The sequence below is a fragment of the Eleutherodactylus coqui genome, chromosome 8, assembly GCF_035609145.1.
Source record: "Eleutherodactylus coqui strain aEleCoq1 chromosome 8, aEleCoq1.hap1, whole genome shotgun sequence".
In the NCBI taxonomy this organism is placed as follows: domain Eukaryota; kingdom Metazoa; phylum Chordata; class Amphibia; order Anura; family Eleutherodactylidae; genus Eleutherodactylus; species Eleutherodactylus coqui.
In genome coordinates, this window is record NC_089844.1 from 95,701,338 (window position 1) to 95,728,253 (window position 26,916).

General features: G+C 41.5%; 1 protein-coding gene across 4 annotated transcripts in view; it reads left to right on the top strand.

The window, feature by feature from the left end:
* PARD3B (par-3 family cell polarity regulator beta) overlaps positions 1 to 26,916 on the top strand; it is a 1,131,600-nt gene that overhangs the window by 949,210 nt on the left and 155,474 nt on the right. For all 4 annotated transcript variants that reach the window (XM_066576076.1, XM_066576075.1, XM_066576074.1 and 1 more), the window contains one exon: positions 21,892 to 21,968. In XM_066576076.1, the coding sequence (XP_066432173.1) occupies positions 21,892 to 21,968 (77 nt within the window). The remainder of the gene's footprint in view (positions 1 to 21,891; positions 21,969 to 26,916) is intronic.

Consider the following 26,916-nt stretch of genomic DNA (forward strand, 5'->3'; position numbering starts at 1 on the left):
TAGATCAAATAGTGCAGTATGGGACATGCTGGAGAGGCCGCCAATAGCAGAGTGGCCAGTAATATACAGTAAGAATACCCTGCCGGATGTCTTCCAAAATCGGAGCTGCACAGCCTTCAATCAGAATGTCTTTAGACGTCAGACAGTGGATTGGAAAGGGTTAAAAGAGAACTGGTACAGTGTTGGGGCTTCCTTTCTATGTCAGACCGCGGTCAGACAAGCGGTTTTTTTTCACGCCTATGTGCGCAAAAAATTGCATCTATTAGAACCATTAGTTTCCTATGAAGTGTTCACATTTCTGTTTTTTAGAGGCGCAAAATACTTGCACCTGCAAAAGATAGGACATGCGTGCCTATAATGAGCGCCGGTAAGGTCCGTACTGCGCGTAAAGACATTGTGTGCTGTTACAGAGGTGACAGGGGAGGAGGGAACTCCCGGAAGATTCCGTTAATCCTTGCGTCGAATCCTCTCATCACAGTGTTCAGTGATGAGGGGTCTGCAGTGAGAACAAAAGAATTCCCTGTCACAGTGGACTGCGATGCTATACCATTGCTTTCAATGAGCCAGGCGCTGCTGCTGCCCCGATAAGAAAGCAATGGGATGAAGGCAACTCCTGCAGCGATGATTTTCGGGGGTGGTTTGAAATAAAAGCCTTACCCCGAAAATCATCCCTAGCTGTTAAAAAAAAAAACAAAAAAAAACCCCTCACGTTTCCTAGTAAAATTGTGAACTAAGGCACCGTTGTATATGTAGCTTCGCCCAGACTTCAGATATATTTAGGACACCTTTTCATTGATGTGTAGATGAGAACACTGGAGCTTTTTCTTTGAGCGATTGCTAACAACCTATAACTGTCAGTCCGGCTGCCCGTCCGTGGTGAGAGATTCATTTATTTTTTTTCTCACAGTAGGATTAGTTGCTGAAAATTGCTGCAATGTTATATGGTATTTAAACTGCTATATTGTCTAATATGTTTCTAGTCTGTAACATTGTAATAATTACAGTGAGAGGTGACGGAATTGAAGGATTATTTGCAACCAGTCTATCACCTCTTCTCGTTAAAAGCCTCTCTCATCATACCACGCAATTATCATATTTGACAGGAACATCTCATTACATTTGCATGTGCTTGTGCTTCTTGATCACCATCTCTGTGTCTGCCTCCCTCGCCCATGTTATATTCCCACCCTCTCATCATGAGTTTTTCTGGCCATTTTCTTTTCATCTGTTCTTCTTCAAAGTGTAGATTTCCATGTCCATTTATTTGTCATCATTTCCCGTAAATGAAAGATTGAGAAATGTGATTAGGAAAAGCTGCCAACTCTCTCACACTTGGCTGTTGGTTGTCATTCCTTTGATTAAATGGTGTAAAGGCATAACTCCAGCCTGCTAGGTGAAAATTGGTATCGGAATAGCTTTGTATGAGGTTAGACATGATTAGATGGGAAGGAAGAGATAGCAGATTGCTACATAGAAACCTGGCAGGCTAGACTGTGTGGTCCAGGGATACAACGATGAAAGGTATTGGTTCTTTTATGGCTTACGAACTTTTTGATCGGATTGTCATGTTGCTGTTTATGTTTACAATGTGGCGATCCATTATAATTACCGGCCAGACTAAAGCAATCATACTTCTAAAACAAAGTCATTTTATGATGGTATGTAGTCCATGTACCTCTAAGCAGCGGCAGCAATATTGATGCACTGTCTAGAGTCTAGCATGTGTATAACCAGAAGACTAAATACTCATTTATACACCCTGATCTTAGTACTAATAATAAATGACAAGTCATGGCCGAAGATCTGATGGACTGCACTATTACTGTTATTGATGAGCTCGGAGTTGTTTGCTAAAGGCCATTTACACGTAACAATTGCCGCACAAAATTTGTTTAAACCAACAAAAATGTACGATAATCGTTACATCTAAATCCAAAGCCATCGTGCACTATTCATTCACTTTTCATTTGTCGCTCAGTTTCAACCAGCAAAAAAATCATTGCTGGTTCGCTTTCTTCTCGCTGCATCTAAACGCTCAATGCTCAGTGTTTCACATAGATTGTGAAGCGATGAGCAAGAAGTGAACGATACTCAGCGGGGATCTGCCTGTCTAAACATTCTGCGCGAACGACTATCGGGGACGTCACCTGCCCGTGCAGATCATTTAGACGACAGTCCCGTGTAAATGCGGCATAAGAACTGAGAGACATATCAACAATATTTGACCTGTTAATCATCCTAAGTGGATGAATGCAATTGATTGGAATGCCCCCCTGAAAATGAAAACCATATGAGTTTAGGCTGTATTTATTTATTTTTTTTGAAGAAACCAACATATTCTAGAGATAAACTTTGTGACTTGGTTGACCAATCTTACACTTGATGCGTAAATTCTTTTATCAATATGACAACAAATGTGGACGCTCTTTGGCTCACACGCTACAGCTTTGATCCCAAGCTGCCTATATCCCTAAACTGAAATCCCTGATTGGTTCTGACATTCATAATCCCACTGCCATTACACAGTGTTTTCAACAGTAATACTCATCTTTACACAACATTAAAGGACATTACAAGGATCTTCCTGATGAGGCCCTGAGAGGAAAGGTGGAGGCATATGTCCAGGAGACCACTCTGCTGGTTCTCTCTCCCACTGATGTTAGGACACTGGAGGGAACCTTTACTGAATTAGAAATCACGGAGGTCATTAAAGACTTTCCTTTAGGCAAAAGTCAAGGTCCGGATGGATTTAATAACAAATTCTATATAAACCTTTTGGAAAAAACTGGCACCTTTTATGGTATGAGTCTTCAGTTCCATTTCACCTACATGCCCCTTTGCATACCAGTTGCTAGAAGCTCACATCAAACTACTGCCTAAATTAAGGAAGGGTATCATGGGTTAATCTAATCTTCATCCCATTTCCTTAATTAATGTGGATATAAAGACCTTTGCCAAAATTATAACCTCATGCTTCTCCCCTTTGATGCCTTATTAGTGGTGATCAGGTTGGTTTTAATAAGGGCCATGTAGCCTGTGACAACACTAACAAAATGTTGCTTTTGATGTCTTATACACAAAAATGTGGGATTCCTGCATGCCTCTTATCTGTTGATGCCGAAAAGGCATTTGACAGGGTACATTGGGTGTTCCTTCGTAGTGCCTAATTGGCCATTTACACAGGATGATTATTGCTCACTCTTGGTTCACAGGTTTTTCAGCTGACTTTTCAGTCAGCTTAAAAATTATCACTGGACCACAGGCTTATCGTTCTGCGTAAACGCTCCCTGCTTAGTGCTTCACGGGTCGTCGTAAACAACTGCAAGACGTCACCGCTAAGGTTGTCCGCACTCGTGCAGAGTGTTTACACTGACATACTCCATCACTGGATTGTGGCCTTCTCCCTCAGCGCATCACCTTCTATCCTTCAGTGGATGTTACGGGATCCTTTATGTTATGATTCCAAATGTTTGTCCTAATTTGGCACGATCAGTACTATTAAAATGAATGTACTGCCAAGATTCCACTATATCTATCAGGTGACTTCCAATCTCAGTGTTGCAATCATATTTTCATAAGCTCTCTAGGCCATTAAGTAAGTTGTTTGGGGCACCAGCTGGCCTCGGATTTGGTGGACAGAACTTCATAGCCAAAAAACAGAAGGAGGAGGATCAGATTTAACTGATTGTAAGCAATATTATCAGGCAGTGATCCTTATGGGAGTCGCTCATTGGATTAGGTCAATTTTCACAAATCAGTGGATATGGCTGGAAGGAGAAATGTCTCCTTTAGCACTTAAATCGCTTCCATGGATCTATAATACCCATCAAGAAAACTTAGATCATTCTTTAATATCTTAAAACTTCCTCACTGTCTGGGACCGGGTCATTGTTGAACATAATATTTCACATTTTCTGGGTCCTCTTTTGCTACTTTTTGACAATCCACATTTTCCATACGACATTAAAGTTGATTTTCTTGATGTGCCTAGACTTTTCTGTGCATGGCAGAGGCTCCTCCCCTGGTATTGCTTTGGGACTCCTGTCCAGAGAAGGATGTTCCATGGTTCTCTTATCTACAATTTAAAAATTATCTCTCTTCTCTTGAGCATCTCAGCAAGCTCCTTCAGAATAAAAGTCCTCTGGAAAATTTCTTATTAAAGATGACTTTCCTATATTGCTTACTATGCTTATAATATCCTGTACACTGCCTTATACAAGATTCTTCTTCTCTATCACAACTGGCACTTACCAAGACCTAAGAAAATGAGCTTTACATCCCGTTATCTAATGCCAATTGGCAAAAGGCTTTTCTTTTAACTTGTAAACTACCAATGGTGTGTTCCACCCAGGAAAAAAATAATAAAATACCTTCAAGATGGTATTGTGTCCCTACTACCCTTCATAGAATATTTCCTCTGTGATTCATATCTGTGTTGGAGATGTGGAGGTGCACCTAGAACAATGTTACACATATGTTTTGATAGCCCGCTCAAATTCTCCTTCTGGTCTAAGATCTTCGAATTACACAGCAGTCTTTTATCCAGTGATGAGTATTATTGGTCTCCTCTCCACTGTTATTGGTCTCCTCTCCATTGTCCTAGGGCTGCTCCCTGGAACAAAAAAGGGCTTTTTAAACATTTCTTATGGGCAGCCAGACTGGTCATCCCCAAGTACTGGTGGTCTTCTACTGCTCTATCACTTAACGAATGGATAGTGGAGGTTAATTCGTTGATAAGAATAGAAAGTCTGATAGCCTTTGACACAGGGCAGTGTGATAATTTTACAAATACCTGGTTTAGATGGATAGAATTCAAGGAGGGAGATGGACTCGTGATATGGTTGGAGAAGCAGGGATAGTGACTCATGTGCTGTCTTGGCTTTGATTATGATCTGTTTCAAGCTTTCCTTCTATTTTTTGCTTTTGCTTTTCTACTCCTTCCTTTCTTCTCTTTCTTCTTGTCTTCATAGTTTCTTAATAAGCCATTTTCTTCTCTTTGTTATCTCATGGTTTTTTTTACAGTATTTTTTTAAAATAATGACACAAAAATGTATGCAGTTTCTTCATAAATGTTATTGAATATAATATACTCTGTTAATTTGGAAGGATACCACATGTTAGAATACTGATGAGGTGGTACTCTGTAAGATACAAAGCTCCCCTTTCTCACCAAAGGAATGGCAGCATCCAGGGCGTGGTATAATATAATAATTTATTCCTCCAAAGTCCTGCTAAGTTTCGACCTTCTTGGGGTCTTTGTCAAGCAATGGAGGAATAAATTATTATATTATACCACGCCCTGGATGCTGCCATTCCTTTGGTGAGAAAGTGGAACACAGGTACATTGGGGTCTCTGGAGGCTCTGACCCCGAAATTGTGGCGTGCATCCCATGGACTTAATAGTCATCTTTGTACTGGCTTAAAAATCCTGAAGTGTGCTGTGAGTCACATTCAGAGTGAAGATACAAAGCTCCCAACAGCCATCCCAGCAATGATTGCTCAGTGAATGGAGGTGGAGTATGTCCGACATTGTTCCGGCCCGCCTGCCTCCATTCAGAGTAAATATCTGTGATTTATCGCTGATCGCTCTTTTTTACTGCACACTTTTACACCTAACAATTATTGTGTAAATCACTTAATGTAACTAGCATTTTGTACGATAATTGTGCGTGGTAAAGGGGCTTTAAATTTTATAACCCCGATTCCAAAAAAGTTGAGATGCTGTATAAACTGTAAATAAATGTAAAGGAAAAAAAATGCAATGATTTAGAAATGTCCTATAACCATATTTTATTCACAATAGAACATATAATACATATTAGAAGTTGAAAGTGAGACTTATTTTTTCATTTCATCTAAAAATTAACTCATTTTGAAATTGATGGCAGCAACACATCTCACAGAAGTTGGAACAAGGGTAACAAAGGGCTGGAAAAGTGAGTGGTATTAATGAAAATCATCTGGAGAATCAATTTTCTACTTAAGCCCTATTTACATGCAACGATTATTGCTCATAATTAACTCAAACAATGTATTTTAAGTGATTATCGTTGCATGTAAATGCTACTATAGTTTGTTTTTTGGACGAAAGATGATTTTTAGTTGAGTTTAAAATCCATTGTTAGGATGGAGAGCTGATAGCAGGGACCACACGCTGTGATTCTCCACAGCATGAGGAGCGCTGATAATATTCTATTCAGCTGCAGTCCCGCAGCAGAACAAAGGGGCTGTATGCAGATAACAGACCACTTGCTGTTCTCTGCATACAGCTCCTGGAGACTGATTTACATGCGAATGAAGCTAATAAGCTGCTAATGGGCATTAGTGATTGCTCAAACTGTCATTCTCCCTATCTTTTGAACGAATTTTGAGCGATCATCTTTGCTTGTGGGGCTTAAGTCACATGATTGTGTATAAAAAGACTATGTTTGAGAGACAGAGTGTTTAGGAAGCAAAGACGATCAAAGCTTCACCAATCTGCGAAAAAGTAAGAACACCTATAGCAATGTCTGAGGCACCAACAAGAATTACATCACCTGTGCGATACTGAGGAAATCCAGAAAACATGACCTGTGGGGGTCCATGAGGACTGGAGTTAGGGAAACACTGATCTAGATGTTTTAACCAAGGCAATCATAATGTCAAAATGTTAGATCTTGTACCTGACTCACAGTCAGCAACTTCCTCAAAGCAGAAGGTTTGTGACACCCTATCTCTCCATTGCGATAATGTGGGTACCTATTTCTCTCTCCAGTATAATGGAATGAGGAGTTTTACAGCAGAAATTAAGACGATGGGCAGAGATTTTTTTGAAGGCTTAAAGTGAGTAGAGGGTTTTCCAAAGCAGTATGTCCTTTGGTGAGAAAGTGTGAGAGGTCCCACATATTTTATTTACATGTTCGGTGATTGTTTGCCAGAAAGTTTTAAAACTTGGACATTGCCACCGTATGTGTAGAATTGTTCGCCTCTGTGATTCCCACCTCCAGCAGACATCAGATTGCCCAAGAGTAACTGTAAATAATCTGTCAGGCATTTTGTACCATCTTGTGAGTATTTCATAGAAGTTCTTCTGAATGCGAACGCATCTAGAGAATCCATGTGAGTTATTTAAAATTAAGTATTTACTGAATGTGACTCCCAGATCTCTTTTCCATTCCCTGATGAACCATGGTTTGTCAAAAAAGGAATCATAGAATGGTAGAGTTGGAAGGGACCTCCAGGGTCATTGGGTCTAACCCCCTGTTCAGTGCAGGATCACTAAATCATCCCAGACAGATATTTGTCCAGCCTTTGTTTGAAGACTTTCATTGGAGGAGAACTCACCACCTCGCGTGGTAACCTGTTCCACTCATTGATCACCCTCACTGTCGAAAAGTTTTTTCTAATATCTTAATTGTGCCTCCTCCCTTTCAGTTTCATCCCATTACTTCTAGTCTTTCCTTGTGCAAATGCAAATAGGGCTGATCCCTCTGCACTGTGACAGCCCTTCAAATATTTAGAAGCAGTCCCGTGCATAGGTATGTTACGAGTTTCTTGGGTCGTACATGGAGGGAAAGATAGGTCTTAAACCCGAGTGGGTCTTTTTGTATGTTGTGACAAGTCTTCTGAAATGTCCTCAGTGAGTTGTAGATGTTTGTGGCTCCTACAAAGTTTAGTGGGCTATTTGGTATGAGTGTGTTAATTTGATTTAAATTAGTAAATTTGGAGACTTTGATGATGTCATGAATTATTAAAGAGGTAAGTTTTGATCATGAGCCGACTGTTCTTAGGGGTCTATTAGTTAGGATGGAGGGGATCATTGAGACAAAAGTCATTGGTAAGAGTTTAAGGCTATCGGACGTTTTCACACATAGGGATCGTAAGACCCTAATCTTGGCTTTCGTGATTGGGCTAAGTGCTTGAGGTTTGTTTGATAAGGATTCATTGGACCATAAAAGGAATTGGTTATCTGGAATTAGTAAAGATCTCTCTGAATTGATTATGAGTAATCTTATTTAAGGTCCGCCAAAGAGATCCATCTGGATATGTGTATTGCTTTATAATATAAAAGTAAATTTGGGAGGCCAAAGCCTACTTGAGGTCTTTTTGGGGATATATTTATGCAAAGGCTTGTGTTTATTCTATATGAATTTCCTAAAAACTTGATGTATCTGGGAGAAAAAAGAAGCTCAGGACATCTATCGGCACAGTCTGTACATAATGTATGTTAGTATATAAGGAGATTTTCCTTGTTTAATTGTTGGAGTTGAGTAGATTTTTTTTAAGGAGGGGTGCGTGGTTCACACCAAACAGGAGGGCACTGTTAGAGGTTAAGATAGTGCCCAGATATTTAATACTTGAGCGGGACAATGAGTTTTGCCCATAATCTGAGACCCGCATTCAACAGAGAGATAGGGCAATAGTTGCTGCAAAGTTCAGGATCTTTGCCATCTTTTGGTATTAGAGTTATAAAGGCTTCAAGGTTTCTGTAGGGAGAGTTGCATCTGTTAGGAGAGAGTTGCAGAGTTTAGAATTCAAAAGCTATCTGGGCCTTGGCCTTCCATTAGGGATGGAAACGGGAACTTCAGCCAGCTCAGGGGTGGTGAATGAGCGCATTAAGTTGGATACATCCTCATCAGACCGTTTTGGTAATGTAAGGGTCTCTAGGAATTCCAAAGAGGCTGTGTGAGTAATATTATGGGGATCTGGTGCATTGTTATCAGATACGTTTAAAACCTAAGTTTTAACTATATGAGATAAAACATAACTGTCTTACCCATTGAGATTCATCATTAAATTTAATGACGGACAAAAGTTTAGGTTGGTGGATGAAACCATGTGCTATCACTGCTGTGAGTTGTTGCTTATGTATGGAGCAATTTACTGCTGTAATACACAAATAATTTCTGTTAAATATGGAATAGAGGAGAAAACCTCTGGAGGTGTGCAATAAAGATGACGATAATGTGAGAATGGTAAGTTGTCTACATGAATGATAGAAAGCAAAAACATCATCACTCTAACGTCTATTTTTCCACATGCCCATTTGCATATTAAAATGTGAACCCCCTTATTTATCATGGCTACAGAATTTTAACTGAGGTTTTCAATGTTTTCCCTAATAGCATTTCTAGGCCTACTAATGCATCATTAGCGCTAGCTAGAATCCAAAGCAATGATGCTGATAGCTTGTTAAATGTAACCGATGGAATTTGACTACATAAAAAATAGTATCACAATCACTGTTTCTATAGTGACTCCATATCTTTACAACTGGAGATACCATTTTTGTTATATTTTTTTTATCAAAGCAACAAAAAGGAGATATTCTAAGGCAGGGATCCTTTCCTGTGGAACCTTTTTAAAGTTGTCATCTTTAAATAAAAAAAAGAAACCAGTCCGTTTAATGAGCCGATTGAGTTATATAGAAAGTTTTGTATGTGCCTTATATACAAAAATTGGATTCCATATAGTTACATATCGCATCTCCTTTAATTAATAATGGGAAATCAAGGAGATCAAGAGAAATATCGCATGCAATGCAAACATTCTATTTCCCATGATATCTTGAAAGATTATGCATAAGGTAAAATGTTCAATACAGTGAAAAATATCTAATCATGTAGCTCACATCCAAGAGTTGCATGCAAACTGGAATGCTCATCAGATGTGGGGCTCTGTCCCTGGACCCAAGCAAAAATACTAGAAGCACTGGATCAAGTGTATGCCGGACCCAATCAGCGCAAGATGGGCCCCATTGACTATAATGAGCTCCGCCTGGCTTGCAGCATGCCTGCTCAAGTTTTCCCAGATGAAATAGCACATGCCGCGCCATTCAATCTAGAATTTTGTGCTGAATATTTGTCAGAGGCTCCAAAGGGAGCCTCCGATGCAGGTGTGGCAGTATATAGGTTTTATTGGATCATTGTGTTGGACTTTCTTTATATGAATGCTGACCCTCAATGTATAAAGTATAATCTATAGAGTTCCAAATAGTTGATTGAAAGCCTCCCATAAAGGAGCAAGATACCTCTTTCAAGAATCAGTCAACAGCTTTTTAAATATAAACATGAAATATTTTTCGTTTAGGAATGATCTGCTATGACAAGTATTTTCCATTTTGTCACCATATATGAGCACTAGAGATGAGCGAGTATACTCGCTAAGGACAATTGCTCGAGCAAGCATTGCCCTTAGCGAGTATCTCCCCGCTCGGGAGAAAAGGTTCGGCTGCCGGCGCCGGTGACAGGTGAGTTGCGGCAGTCAGCAGGGGGAGCGGGGGGGAGAGAGGGAGAAAGATCTCCCCTCCGTTCCTCCCCCCTCCCCCGCAGCTCCCCGCTCGCCGCCAGCAGCCGAATCTTTGCTCCCGAGCGGGCAGGTACTCGCTAAGGGCAATACTCAATCGAGCAATTCCCCTTAGCGAGTATACTCACTCATCTCTAATGAGCACAAAAGAATTGCTGTTATTGTAGCTACAGTGTGTAGCCAAGAGAAGAACATTCTTGCCCCTGTGAAGTTGTCTAGGCATACAGCTGGCCATACACTTGAGATTTCAGATGACCAAAGAGGCCTGTTCGGACCTTCGCGTAAGTGACGATCATGAAAGACCTTGACAGTTGTTAATCAAAGGCAGATATTTGTGGAAAAATTGATTTGAGCTACAACAGCCGGAATGACATGAAAAGATAGAAGAACTCTTCAAGCTTTTAATGCACCTTACAGATGTTTGATGTGGGCGCCTTTGATGACACTGCAGATGTCATGTTTGTAGTCCAGTTCTGCCCAGATGCGTGCCGACATATGTTTTCAGTTCCACTGCAGCGGAGAGATGTTGTTTTAGGCTGTCTAGTGTCACAAGCGGCGCCCACATCAAATATCTCTAAGGTGCATTAAAAAGTTGAAGAGTTCTTCTATCTTTTCATGTCATTCTGGCACTTCATGTACGAAGAAAATCGTCTTGATTCTTGGACCGCTCTTTTTGAATCACCATGTACTTTTGAAAAGTATTAGTACAATAGTCTTTAAGAAGAAACGAGAGCCTTTTGAGAGCTCTATCCTTTGTAATTTCATCTATTTCAGAGTGTAAACAGGTGCTGCACACAATGTGTTTCATTATTGGGTATTTGTTCTTCCAACGAATGCTAAAAATATAATAAAATGTTTTCGCACAGATGTTACAATACAGAAACATGTTTTGAGGTCTGACTAAGCTTAAAGTAGATTAAAGTCAAATTAATTTGGATTAGAGGAGCAGACTTTACCGTACAATTGTGTGTTTTAACTGTGACTGAATTGGAATTGTGAGGCATAGATGGCTTTATTAAATGTCTATTCAAATAAAAGAAATCATAGCGAATTGAAACCGCCGAGTACCGTAGTTGTTTAGCCCTATATCTACAAAAGCAGCATTCATAGTATCATACTAATCTACTTATTAATATTATTGTTCTGTGGTGCTCACTTAATTATCTTAGGAACAGCCATGTACGGAATCAGTACATTTTGAAGTTTTTAATTACAACAAGGTCACCCAGGTTCTTTAAGCATAGTGGATGTTCGCCTTTTAAACTCCTGTTATGTGCTGATTAATTACATACTATATCCGTATAGGGGTTGGAATACTAGTCATTTAGCCATAGAGTAAATTAACATTTTCACTGCCTTAAAATGTTAAAAGGTCTGTAGTCCGTCCATTCTGGAAGATATGGTAGTCCCAGAGGTTGATCCTTACAATACATAAGCGTTAACATGTTGAAGCATTATGTCATCACTGAATGAGGTTGAGCCGAAAAAAAAAGTGCTAGTTTACAATATGTACCGTATGTAAGGACACTTTCACATCTGCGCTGGAAGCTTCTTCCAGAGGTTCCATCACAGACCCAACACAAAAGACTGGAAGAAAAAGTGCTTTTTTTTTACAGGTAAAATGCTGGACAGCTAAGTGGAAACCAAACTGACCCCATGATAGCCAATGGGGTTTGTTCTGCTCTATTCGCTTCTGTCATTAGATGGATCCTGTTGGGCCAGGAGATTCCCCTTTCCTGCTCCTTGAACAGAGCAAGTGAAAAACAGAGCCCCAAGCGCAGGTGTGAAAGCTCCCTAACAAAGCCATACATGGAACTGTGAAAACTTTCACAGTTTCTGGGTTCTTTCCCATGAGCGTATATCAGCTGGCTGTTTTGATGGCTGGCTGATATACGCTGTGATCTGATGCATTGGATTCCAATGCATCAGATCACATGGCCGTATTCCGGAGACATAAAAGCGCCCGGCCAGGCTAATATAGCGTTGGATGTTTTAACGTCGGGCCCACCCGTGCAGGCTTACCTCTGCTCTCCCTTCCGCTTGTTCTTCGCAATGGGCGGGGGCGGAGCTAAGCGCCGGCCCATCCCGCCTCCTTCCATTGCTGGCTGTGGACAAGGGGCAGGATATGAGCGGAGCTAACCTCCGACCTCTTCCCGCCCCATGTCCATAGCCATCAATCGGAGGAGGCGGGATGGGCTGGCGCTTAGCTCTGCCCTGTCCCGCCCCCTCCCATTGCAGAGAACGAGCGGGGAGGAGAGCAGAGGTGAGCTTGCGATGGGGAGGGAGGGAAAAAGGGCGATGGCATGGTAGTCTTGGCGTATATGCGCCGGGATCCATGCCGTCTGAATGGGCGCACAAACGTTTGATTTGTGCGTCCGTTCACCAGCTTTGTCTCTCCCAACGTAGCGTATATCAGCCGACCGTGAAAATGGCCGGCTGATATACGCTCGTGGGAAAGAGGCCTCAAGCTGTGAAAACTTTCTCTGATGGGTGGGTGGTAATATTTAGCTTAGTATTATAACCATTCTATAAACACTTTACGTTATTGAGCTTTTCTCACTTTACTCTTCTTTTTAGCTAAATAATTGCAATCAGTATGGATAGAAAGGATTACTAGGAGTGTAACTACAGGTATTCAGAGGTGCCTGAAGGGGAAAAATGTCTTTGTCCTGGAAAACAATAATATAAATAAATTAAAATATATATATATATATATATATATATATATATATATATATATATATATATATATGTGTGTGTGTGCTATGCTAGATTGGCTGGAAACATCTGGTGATCTTTGCCGTAAGTGATCATCATACAAGATACAAAGGAAATTTGCAGAAAGTCATTTGATTTCATAGTAGCATATGTCAATGCATTGTTAGGGTAGTTTTTGGGTGAATATAGATTGTGTGCTGCCTGCATAATACTAGTTCTATGTCTGCATTGGGTCTCCTTTGTCCCATTCAGATACTGCAAATGTGTTTGTAATGTTCATTTAAGAAAATGCATATTAGTAAACAAGATCTTTCTATGAAGTGCAAATGTGATTCTTGCTAAAACCTTATTCAAGATTTTACGCAATTACACAGCGGGGGTTAATAAAGACACACCATCCAAAAAAAATGTATTCATATATTCCAAGTTTGTCTTGCCCATAACTGCTAGGAGAAGCGGCAGCTGGTCTATCAAATCACACACAGATGTAGGAAGAAGACATTGTGCTTTTATTCCCTTCTGTTGTTTTTGTGTGTAGTATTTTGTCTGCATATCTCAATAACCGATTGTGTTGTAAACAGCTGATGTACATGAGAGCGTCGGAGGAATCGAAAAACAAAATCTGATTTCTGTAACGTTCGGCTGACCTCGCCGTGGCCTAGAACAGAGTCTTCTCCTTCACACCTAGATCTCTGCTCTATGGCATACATCCTAACACACGGATGTGGAAGATGTTTTATGTACTTCACTGTAGGGGGATTTTCTTCTCTTCGCTCCGGATCTAGGGCCTTCAATTTTCAAACTTAATTCTTCAATTTGCCAAGGGGCAACAAAATGCCGATATGTTACCCCACCATAAAAAGTAACCTTTTGGACGGTTTCATTATATATATATATATATATATATATATATATATATATATATATATATATATATATATATATCTTTATTTATAAATTACTATAAAACCTGCTGTGTGGAAACAATAACTGGCTCTAGAAAAATGTCGCTGGCCGTTTATTCCATACTTTACAAAACATTAATGTACAAAACACAGAAGCATATGCAGGATGATAATCCTCCCAGGGCAGGAGACGTGGGCAGCCTCTCGTGTGTAGCACCATAGTTTTATATATTAGATTTGCTTTTATAGCGTTATGATTTCCAGAGCTATGGTCTGAATTCGCCATGGCATAAATGCCTGTTCTTCATCAAATCCGTTGAAAAATTCACGTCCGAAGGTGTCAGACTGCTATTAATGTAACTGTTAATGCTGACGGGGGCAAATGGACAGGGGATCCCTACGCCAGCCCTCTCCCATGTCCCTATCTACTTGCCCCCCTGGGCTAGGCCCCAGGGCAGCAACTGGGCGACAGTCCCTGTGCTGCACTAGTGACAGGGACCCCAAAGAAGGAAGGACAGGGAGACCGGCAGGTGAGCACCGTGTAGCCGACTGGAAGCAACAATGAGCAGAACAGAGAATAGTTGTGAAACAAGCAGGGTCAAACCGAAAGACACGTGCGGCGTACAGGAGGGTCAAACAGAGGCAGAGTCAAATGAAAGGCCGAAGTCGAACACACAAAAGTCAATAAATGCGGGTGTAGGCAGAGAAGACAAACCAAACACTGGCAACCAGAGTCTGGGCCAGCAAGTTATAAATGCAGAACTCCTCGCCCAGAGGAGCGGGGTGAAGTCACATGATGACTGAATAAAGCTGCCTCCCCCGGGTGGGGCGTACCGGCCCGAGCACCGTACGGACGACCAACGAACAGGCGCACCCACGCGGGACGCGCCCCCCACAACCAACCACCAGAGTGGGGGAACCACGGACAAAGCCGTCAGCCCGGGCCCCCGCAGCACCAGGACGAGCATCTCGCACCAACTGGATCCCAGCGCCCCTAGTGGTAACCCCATATCTAACAGTAACCCATGCCATATTCTATATGGCATACATTTTTATGCACACATTTTAAAACCCTCATAGTTTTAGGTTTTGTTGTTTTTAGGCTTCATTCACACTTAGCTCTGCATCAAAATGTGCACAAAAATCTGTGTCAAAATCTACATTTGACAATTGGATTTTGCTTCTGATATGTATTAAAATCTGCGCCAAAATACATGTCAAAATCCACATATAACAGAAGATTTACCTCTTCAAATGGGCTGAAATCCGCATCAAAATTCACCCCAAAATCTACAGCAGTAAGACCCCCCGCACACTGCAGAGCTGGATTCCGCATGCAAAATCCCACAGTGAAATCCGGCTCTGGTGGCTTCTTTTCTGTCCTGCGGATGGACCTGGGGGTTTGCTGTCGCACATGCGCAGTATAGACGTTTTTTTTTCAAGAAAATGTTTCTCCCACGGAATAGGCAACCTGTCCGCAGATCGGATAGCTTCCATTGACTTTGGAATCCACACAAAAATGGAGCATGATGCAATTTTTCGCCTCCAGAAACTGCAAGTGTGGAGAAATTGATATGTAATTTCTATGGTGGATTCTGTGCAGATTTTCTCCACCACCGTGGGGCTTAGCATTCATGCAGCCCATAGTGTACATGCTCTGGATTTTGCACATGGAAAATCTCTAGAATTTACAATACAAGCCATTTTAACAAATCACATCCACATGGTGTGGGAAAAAAGCTGTACAGAAACCGCAGTGGGCCAATTATGCTACGGATTTTCAGAGCAAATTTCATCTCTTCACATGAGAGATCATATGTGGATTTTAGTGCAGATCTGTAGTAGATCTTCAGCTGCAGAAAATGTGTTATGTGTGAACACATAACTGGGTCTCATTTATCACAAGTGTGTCAAAACCCTCTTGTTGGCCATATCAACCAATCACAGCTCAGCTTTTATTTCTAAAACTGCTCTGGAAAAATAAAAGCTGTGCTGCGATTGGTTGCTATGGGCAACAAATAAAGGCTTTGTTTTAGACAGTTGTGGTAAATGAGGCCCATTGTGCATAAACAGTAGCCCTCTGGATAATGCCCCAATACCCCTGAGGATGCCAATGTCTTGGTAAAAGACTGTAAAGACCTATTAGTTTACTGCCACAGACTTATCTATCCTGAAGTCTGCAGTTCATGCACAGTGCGTTCTGCAGACACGTTGCGCACATCATTACTTCTATATTTGTGGGCAGTGAGATTGATTGGCCACAGTTAAATGGACATTTATGGTTAAAATATGTATAATTTTCTGATGCGCCCGCAGGAAGTAAGAGTCTGTAATTGTAATCACTATTATTTCCGTTCACATATATTTTGTAAGAATTTATTAACAAAGTTTACTTTTGAGGACGGTGGAATATATGGATTTTTTTGCATTTAGGCAAATTGAGTTATTTATTAATTACTTAGGGCTTCTTCAGACAATCATATTTGATGTCAATGAATTTGTTCTCATGAGTTTGTTTTGCATACGCATTTCGTGTGCGTGCAGAAAAATAGGTCCTGCTCTATTTCCCTAGGTATTTGCGCACCAAGGGCTCCATAGAAGTCTATGGTAGGTGCCCAAATCTGCACTCAATATGCGTGCAAATGCGTAATACACTGTGGATCTCTTAGGCTAAATAGTCTTTTAAATCACAGAAGCGTGCGTCCTGAGCACGTGTGAACTGGCGTGCGTGCGCAAAAAGTACAGTACTATGCGCCAATACGCACGCAAATCTACATCATCTAACCTCTTTCGCTGCACAAATATATTGCGCCGAGGACCCCCTTAACACTAATCGTCCCCAGGGTCAGATTATTTGATTGTTGTCCATTTTCAAAGTTGACCCTTCTTCTTAAGAAATACTAAGTATGACTTGGAATTTACTTGAGGTTTTTAGGCTTCTGCAATAGAAAAATTAATTTATATTAAAGAGCTAATAATTAATGATCTTTTAATGCAAAACAGCAGTTATTCATGTTCTTCTATATGTAAATATATTTTCTATTAGTAGCAAAGCTTATATTGTATACAGTGTAGCTAATGGAAAGTTCATATGGCATAAATTACTATTCTATAATACATGGGACTACGGTATAACATAAGGGATAAAGTTCCCCTCCCCAAGTATTATAATATATTTTAAGAATATTTGAGGATACAGAGGAGTCCTGTGACTATACAGTAGAATGAGGTCGCAGGGTAAGTTCACTTATACAGGTCACAGAACTTCAAGGTGACCCTTAGTATCTGTAATCTCTTAAGGTAGGGGTACATTATCACTGGTAATATGACCCTTAGCTGCTGCAAAGCCTTTTTTAAAGAGGTTGTCCCATTTCCAGCTGTTTTGCTGCAGGAAGCAAACAGCTCCATACACTTTGCAGTGGTCCAGGTTGGTACTGCAGGCTGAGTCTTATTAAAGTGGATGGGACTCTGCGGAACCAACCAGAGCCACTGTGCAATGTATGGAGCTACAAAACAGCTAGAAGTGGGACAACCCCTTAAGTGAGCAGTTTGTCCACCATCTAATAATCCATTAATGTGAAACAGCTTTGGGTTGCAACAGCTGAAGTGTATATTATGTTGTTATGGGAAATTTGGGATACAAAACTTAACCCGCTGAAGAATCACTTTTTAAAGAAAGAAGGGACACAACATGCCAGTCAAATACCAATGTGTGGAGAACAGCGGCAGATGTCCCTTACGAGAACACAAACTCCAGACAAAGGAACTGGATGTCAGTGTGTAAAAATCCTCCTTTATTGAATACATGGAAATAAGTTGCTGAAAGTCGAAACATTGCATTTTATGTGCAGAGGTCATTCAATAAATGAGGATTTAGACATGCTTCTAGTTGCTTCTCTTTACAACATGCCAGTTGGTCATTGATTGACAGAGGATAAATAATAATTGTCCTTATTTAGGCCAGCAGACCTTTCTGCCCAGAACACCACTTATTACAATGGTGCTGAGACAGGCCTGGCCTGTGTTTGGCACAACCTATAGCCCAGATGTAGCCCGTTATTTACTCTGGGTCAAGGAACTCTCATTTGATTCTGTCATGTTCAATAATACAATTTCAACATTAGAGATAATTTTATAATCCAGGATTTTGCCCTGTGGATACATCAACTGAATGCAAGTGATTGTGTAATCTACAGACTGGCCTGCAGGCAAATTATAAGGAACAGTTCTGAGACTGACATTATTAGGGAAGTGCTATTTAGGCAATGCAGTCTTCAAAAATGCTGCAAGAAGCTTCATATAGCTGAGCAAACATGCTAATGCATCCTTCATCTAAAGGCCCGTTTAGACACAAAGATTATCGCCCAAAATTCTCTGGAGCGATAATCGTTGTGTGTAACTGTGCTGACATCGTGCAGTTTTCGTTAAGCCTTCGCTGATCGCTGATCCTTCAGCATGCTAAAAGACACCAATGAGTCTTATCAGGGATTCACAGCGGGATACTATTGTTTTAGCTGAATCCCACTCCCTGAATACAGGCGGGGTATGAAGAACAGAGCGGTCCAGGTGTGTTTTTCATACCCTGCTCGGAGCGCTCGGCTGTATAACAGTTGGGCACTCCGCGCAGAGAACAGTCTTCTGCATCTCCCGCTCGGTATTGCTTGGCTGTATAGCAGCTGGGCACTCCACGCAGAGAACAGCTGGATGCAGAAGACAAGCGGCCCCGCTTGTCTTCTGCATCCCCCGCTCGGAGCTCAAGGTGATCGCTTAACGTTTGAACGATCATCTTGCCGTGTAATGCACACAACGATCATCGTTCAAAACACATATTTTGAGCGATAATCGTTGCGTCTTAACGGGCCCTAAGGGTTTATATACAGGAGGGATATTCTTCCGTGAGTTTTTGAATAGATTTATTCATATGAGTGATTTTTTTTTTTCTCGCAGCATGTTCTATTTCACCCATTGTTTTCAGTGGGACCTAAAAAGACATCACATGGCATGCCATGTGATGCGGTGTTTCCCTTTCCCATGTTTCACGCGCATGAGGATTGCAATTTCACAGAAACAATGCGATTTTGAATTAAAAATGCTTTGCCCTGGACAAAACACGCTGGCAAGCATGATATTAGGCCGAGTTTTTCATGCTTGCTAGTGTGCATTTGCCCTGCTAGTAGGTAATTGAACCAGTAATTAAACAGGTATGTGCAGAAATAGCTACATTGTAGGTTCTGTGCATGTTGACATCTGAATACAGAACAGCTTGCAAGAGAATCTGGAACATATTTCTTGAACTTGGCGAATTTGGACCTTTAACCTATCGCTTGATAGGACCCTAAGACAAACCAACAGGATGTGAATGTCCACATTCACCCCATAGAAGGATACTGCTGATAAAATATATGTCCAGTAGATGAGAACAGAGGACAATAGCCCTCCTGAAATACAAGACCTCAAGAAGTAACACAACTTTCATACATACGGTAGTTAATGTTCCGCAAAAACATTAGTTTGAGATAAAAATCACCCCAGGATCGCACTTCTACATCAGTACATGTAGAGGAAAATACTTTTGCTTTTTCTAACCGGGCACTGTGCTAAGACATGAAGTTATTGAATTGCAGATGTATTCCATTAGTTGCATTGCCGCCTTCATGGAGAATGAAATGTATTTTTGGGGATTCTGAGTAATACATAAAATGCGCACATCCGTTCTGGATGCCACCAGCCTAGGTCTTTCATGCCCACCCGTGAAAAGCTATTAAGGTTATCGACAATTAGAAACCAGGCTTTAAAAAGCAGTTACTTTGGAGTACTTATGCCTTAATGCACCTTCCATATACAGCACTGATTGAGACTGGAGCTTTAATCTGGTGAAAGGGAGGCGGCTGAGAGGTCTTTCAACATATCCCCGCACAAAGGCTTCTGGCTCTAGCAATGCCAAGACACAGGAACATTTCTTAATGCGAGGGACACTGCGGCGGTGAGACTTCTGCTTTTACTTAGAGAGAGAGAAGGGGGAAAAAAGACTAATAGCGTCCTTTTAACAAGGCACTCAAAGCTTCAGCGCTAGTTGTGCAGGTGAAAACGGGAACAGAGCTAAAAGTGGCCTAAAAGCATCTGTAGTCGTGCTGTTTGCCCTCCCTGCGTGAAGCTTTTCATAGTGCTTTATGCATCTGCCAGCGAAGGTTACCCCTTGGAAAACAAAGTGGAGTGCAGATCTAGTGTTCTAGCTGAGTGTTAATAGCTGAAGTGCTTTCACCCTGACTTCCCTTTCTTGACTGTCTGTATCATTTGAGGATATAGTGTAGCATCATCTCCTTATATAAGGGAACTATGCTGGCAATTCAGCAATAAGGCAAAAGACCAACTTTTCATTCACTTCTGAAGAGTTGAGTGCTGTGAATCCAAATATACAGATGTAGCGGTGCTGAATTTGTTGTTTAACTGTTTTTTTGTTTTTGATAACTCAATAAGTTTACCGCTATCAGTTAACATATGTTGTGACGGTACTAGTGTAATATATCGACACCAGAGGTTCAGGTGGAGACCTACAGAGTGATAGGTGATGCCCTGTTAATGCCCCAAAGCTCCGGATTGGCTGCTGTCCTCATCTGGTAGCAGTGAGGGCACAGAGGATCCGGGCCTTCCCTACGGTGTGTTTGTTGCCATGGGGGTCCCGTGGCTGGACGAGATGTCCTCCTCCAGCAGCTGGTGCTGGCTCAGTGCTGTCCCCTCCCTGAAAGCCAGCCAGACAGGAGCTGGCCAGCCAGAAGACCTGCTGCAGCACCACTGCCGGAGCTGCTTCCAGTTGTTTGGCAGCCAGGGACGCAGCAGAGCTGTTTAGAGGAGCTGCCCTGCCAGCAGCTGGAGCACTGGCAGAGGCGGTGCCGCTTCCACAAGCTCGACGGCCAGCAGTAGTAGCGGCTGGTACTGGAATTGCCAGAGCCGCTTGTAAGGTTCCTATCAGCTGGATGCCAGGACCAGTACCAGTTGTCTCAGGAGGGCACGTCTGCGGCAGCCAATCAGTAGCTGGGGGCGTTTTCTTACACTCAGGGCTGCCAATCCATGTCTCCACCCTTTATTCTAGTGGAGACATATTACACTAGTACCTGTTGCGACCCCATACCACTTTGGGATAAATGACCCACTTACGCCTCATACATGTGTACACTGTAAAGTTGTGCTTGGATATTTGTCCAGTATACCTGGCTCTTCTTGTGTTTGGAGGTGATAAATCTTTTTGCGTGTTGTGCTGATAAACAGTAACCTAACACTGAATATTATAGTTTGGTTTGATTCAACCTCACTTGGAATGATTCCTGAATATAATTTGACGGTTAAGTGGTGTATTAGAGGAATAGTAGTGTCGGCGCACTCATCCCTGTATTTCAGGGGGCTCTAAGGCCGTATTTACACAGGCAAGTGCGATGTGGGTCAGTGAAAATCTGACCTACATCGCACACTATTTTCCTAAAAGCACGTGATTTGTATCAATGTACATGCGTTTTTACATGCCTGAAAAAATCACATGTTGTTCCAGTAGTTGGAAGATTAAAAAGCGTAACGCAGCCTCATGCGGATCGCATGGTATTTTTTCATAAGTAGTAAATGTGGTGGAGCAGAGGGAAAAAAATTGTATCTAGTTGCAGAGAAGTTGCTGTTCTTTTTAATGCATTCTTACTTGCTATTCTGGCCTTCACCTTTGGGTGCACTTCATTTCATCAAGTTCACATTTTGTTAAAAAGAAAAGAGAAAAACCTGAAATTGCTGCATCGATCTGCCAACTCCAGCATCACTGTGCTGAGTAATGCCCCTGCTCGGAGACAAGCCTCTTAATAGCAAGAGGTCATTTCTAAGGAGTTAGGATCCCAGGATTGCTGTTGTGTATGTGGTCTTCTAGCTAGTGTTTTTTCTTTGTATGCTGTATAATGCCATCTTACAAGACTTCTCCATATGTTAAATGTTATTTTTATTTTTGAAGGTGCCTGCACGAGGTCCAAATGGATCGCGCAACCTCAGTTTTGAAGGAATTGAGCGACAGTATGCATCATTACCCAGGTATGTCCTATTAATCCACATTGTGCACATGTAAGGATATACAGAAAAGAACATAAGAAATGAAATATCTTAGGAACTGGTTTCACACCTGCGCCGGGGTTCCACTTTCCCGCTTCGTTCAGAGAGCAGAAAAGAGGAATCCTCATGGCCCAACGCTCCGTTTCAGGACTGATCTGAACAGCGCCGAACGGACCACATTGACTACAGTGGGGTACGTTTGGTTTCTGCACAGCTATCTGGCTTTTAGACAGAAGAAAAAGCACCTCCTGTGGCACTTTTTCTTCCAGTATTTTGAGCCGGATCTGTGCTGGAATCTACAACTGGGGGTCCCAGTTGCAGATGTGAAACCACTCTAATCCTGACTTTTCTTTACAAACAGCCATATTGCACAATACTAAAGTTTGCAGCTACTTATAACAGGTATTAATGGAGGATCACTGAATATACTTACATGTTGTGTTCACATTTGAAAAGGAACAACTTTGCCTTCTTGTAGCATTACTAGAGATGTCGCACTGGGAGTTTCAGCGTGTGCTACGAGAGATTGGTGACTCTAACAATGGGCACACTTTAGAGGGCGATGCTGGACGTTATAGTATACTTTGCAAATTCAGAGACCTTTTCATTCAAAACTGACAGATAATTTCGGTCTTTTTCAGGAATATTTCCTTTAATATATGGTATTTTTTTACCGAACCAGACAAATGTAAAGTAGTGATGTGTCAGTCTTATGTTCTAGTAATGCTTTGTATTTCACATTACATGCAAAAGCCATTAAAGGGGTTGTCCCGCGCCGAAACGTTTTTTTTTTTTTCAACCCCCCCCCCGTTCGGCGCGAGACAACCCCGATGCAGGGGTTAAAAAAGAACACCGCACAGCGCTTACCTGAATCCCCGCGCTCCGGTGACTTCTTACTTACCTGCTGAAGATGGCCGCCGGGATCTTCTCCCTCGGTGGACCGCAGGGCTTCTGTGCGGTCCATTGCCGATTCCAGCCTCCTGATTGGCTGGAATCGTCACGTGACGGGGCGGAGCTACACGGAGCCGGCATCCAGCACGAGCGGCCCCATTGAGAAAAGAAGAAGACCCGGACTGCGCAAGCGCGTCTAATTTGGCCATTAGACGCCGAAAATTAGGCGGCTCCATGGAAACAAGGACGCTAGCAATGGAGCAGGTAAGTGAAAAACTTCTTATAACTTCTGTATGGCTCATAATTAATGCACAATGTACATTACAAAGTGCATTAATATGGCCATACAGAAGTGTATAGACCCACTTGCTGCCGCGGGACAACCCCTTTAATTCATGACAAAGCCACTTATTACACCTGGTCAGTTTGATTTCAATTTTTAATATTGCACCTGAAAAATAGGTTACTTCACCAGCTCTACACATGCGCACTGCAGACCGTATAAGTGATTACAGTACCGTTATATCCAGTGACAAGCTCAGACCGCCATGCTGATTTCTCCTGGACACAACTTTTCTCTGCAGAATTTAGCACACAGACATCTTTGGCTACTCTCTTTACCAGCACTCTTGCTATGTTATCCACACTTCTACACAATCCCTCCTTTTATAGTGCCCCAGGTAGCAATAATGCCACCAGATACTCGTATTGTGTCGTGCCCACACAATAGCAGTATCTCGATTTTTGTGCCACCTTAAGACACCACACAGTAAGTGCTGCTTATAGTGAACCTCACACAGTAAAAGTGCCCACACCAGTAATAATGTGTTCTTTATGTTCCCACTCAGTAATAGCCCTTTTTCTCACAATTCACTAATAACCCCTTTTGCTTCCAGTCAGTAGTAATGCCATCTTTTGCCCCAATCAGTCATAATATCTCCTCTTGCTCCCTTTTAGAAATAATGTACACTTTGGCCCTTTATAGATATATATATCACCTTTAGCCCCTAATAAAATCAAGGAGGCCTGACTTCTGACCTAGCAGCCACTGGGATTTCTCCTGCTGCAGTTAATGTGTGCTTGCCAGCACCCCCCTACCTCCCCTGCCTTCTGCGTCTGGGGCACATGCCCCGCCTGCCCACCCCCTTCCTTGCCTGCTACATCTCTGGAGAAACTATTGGATGAATCTATTTGCTGTCAGTTGGGTAATACTAGTTTTATCCTACAACCATGCTTGCTGCCTTTTTCTTAGTGGTATGTGGGATATAGAGATATTGATAAAGTGTCCCCCAACTATTCCTAGCAATTTGCCGCTCAGGATACTGGGAAAGATGAGTTCAATGTTCTAATTTTACTCCCTCTATCTTTGCATCTGCCAGGTTTTTGATGTACAAGAGGCCAGGCAATCCTGTTACACTGGCAATAAAACTAGCCATTAACACAGAAGTGCTAAATGGCCCCCTGCTGGTGTGGATTGACATCTTTGTCAGTTCACAAAGCCATAGCTGTGCCAAGATTATTAAGAGAATCTTTTAATAAAGGTTGTTGGGTCATCTGAAGGGTCTAGCCCGATATAAATTATATTTTCAGAATCAAACAAGCCAGCTGAACAAAACACATATACACGTTGTGCTACAAACTCTGTAACACCCGAAATGGCATATCTGCATACCAGGGCATAATTTACGTGTCATCATGACTACAAATATGCCAGGCCTATATTCACGATTGGAGGGTCCCCTGCTGTGATATGGCGAAAATGGGGAATTATGATTTTTCAGGGCCCCTACGAATCCAACCCTCCCTTCTCTCTATGTCATCGGAGGGGATGGGGAAAAGGTGTGTTCTAGAGGACCCTTTATAATTCGGGGCTACACAAACCCCACTTGTCAATCGACAGAGATATGCTGAGGCATATGGACTGTCCCTTTGTTTCTGGAACTCCGCCAATCAGAACATTGGACCGATATCCAAGTCTGGTAACTTCTGTTTAATTTCTGCAGTTTTTTTTTTTTTTAAACTGCATTATGTGTATACCTGTATTTCTTTATACTCTCGTGTAACAACCTTTTTTTGTATATCTTTTGTATATACCTATATTTGCAGTGCTAGACCTCTTCTAGAATAAGTCGAACATTTATCAGTTAAGCCTTGTGCGTTTTAAAATGACCCATAAACTCCAAAGATTGTGTTCATAATTCATAAGTCTGGGTTCCAGTTTACCTATAACAAACTAGTGGTGGCAGCATGTATTTGTGTGGGCATTGTAGAGCTCTGGAGTGCGTTAGAACGGATAGCTGGTGATTTTGTGTTTTTGGTCTGCATGTGGCAGGACCCCAGGAAAGCTGGATAGAAATCAGTCTGTATTCTAAAGACTTCAACTTTGCAATACTGCTAGAGTGATCGATCGAGGTTCTGCTTTGACGGTTGGTAGTGGCAAGAAAAATGCCTACATCTGGGCAAGAAAAATGAAGAAAGCACATATTGAATGGGTAGAATTGGGCTAAGCAGCATGTGTGAAAAAGACTTGGGTATGCTAATAGATCATAGACTGAACATGAGTCAACAATGTGATGCAGCAGCCAAAAGGGCAAACACAATTATGGAATGTATTAAGAGAAGCATAGAGTTTAGATCACTTATAGATGTCTTATAGATATGATTCCATGTATGTTCCTTGTAAATGTTCTTATAGATATGGTTCCATGTATGTTCCTAGTACATGTTGTTACAGATATGGTTCCATGTATGTTCCTTGTACATGTTCTTTTAGATATGGCTCCATGTGTGCTCCTTGTACATATTCTTATAGATATGGCTCCATGTGTTGTTCGTGTAGATGTTCTTATAGATAAGGCACCATGTGGGTTCCTTGTACATGTTCTTATACATATTGTTGGGAAGGAGTTTTTTCCCCCCAAATGGGGCAAATTGGCTTCTTCCTCATTGGGAGTTTTTTGCCTTCCTCTGGATTAACAAAGGGGGGTGGAAACAGGCTGCAGCCAATAGTGACACGAGTGATAGAAAGGGAAACATGAAAGATATTAAGAAAACTGTACAAACACTTTTCAAGAGAGCACAGGACATGTTGGGAGGCTCTTCTGAAGTGAGCACTGATTACAGTTAGTATTATTTTTCAGTTAACAATGTATAAAGGCTGATTTACACACAACGATTATCGTTCAAAATTAATCCAAACAACAGCTTTTAAGCGATAGCCATTGCGTGTAAATGCATGCCTATCATCCACTTACCGTGCACTCTTCATTAACTGCTGACTTCAAGTCAGCATAAAATTCTCGACCCTGATATCAGGGACGGCATGCCGTGTTCTCCGCGGGCAGTGCTGATAACATTGTATGCAGCCGACAGCCCACGGCAGTACAAAGCAGATGTATTTATAGAACAGAACATTTGCTGTTCTCTAAATATGTGCAGATGAAGCTAGTTATCTACAAATGGGCTTATTAGCCCATTAGTAGCTAATGCAAAATGATCGCTCAAAACTCTCTGATTCTGACAAATTTTGAGCGATCATCTTTGCGTGTAAATGGGCCTTAACTCACATGTAAACAGTCTTTGTATGTAAAAGTTATCATTTTTAGATTTAGATCCCTTTAAGAACTGAAGGGAATGTCCTTATTGAAGTTATATCAAATAGTGAGCTAAGACCAGGAGTTCAAACACCTTTTGATCTGTAACAATTTATGCGGTTAGAAGAATGTTCTAACTCCAAGGGAACTATTATGTTAACAGTGGAAATAACTCTTAACAATGTAAGCCTAATGTATTCAAAAATGGCATTAAAAAATTGTTGTCAAGGAAGAGTTGTATACTTAAAATTTCCAGATTAAACAGACACGTTCGACTGTAAAGTGTTCAAACATTCAAGGTGCTGGCTTGAAAAATTAGCAAATTGGTAATTATAATACTATGGAACTAAGCCAGCAATTTGTCACTTGCAGTTTTTTAATTAAGGAACATGTTCAGGAGGTTGGCCCCTTTCTTAAATGCAACTTGAATGCTCCAATAATTCATA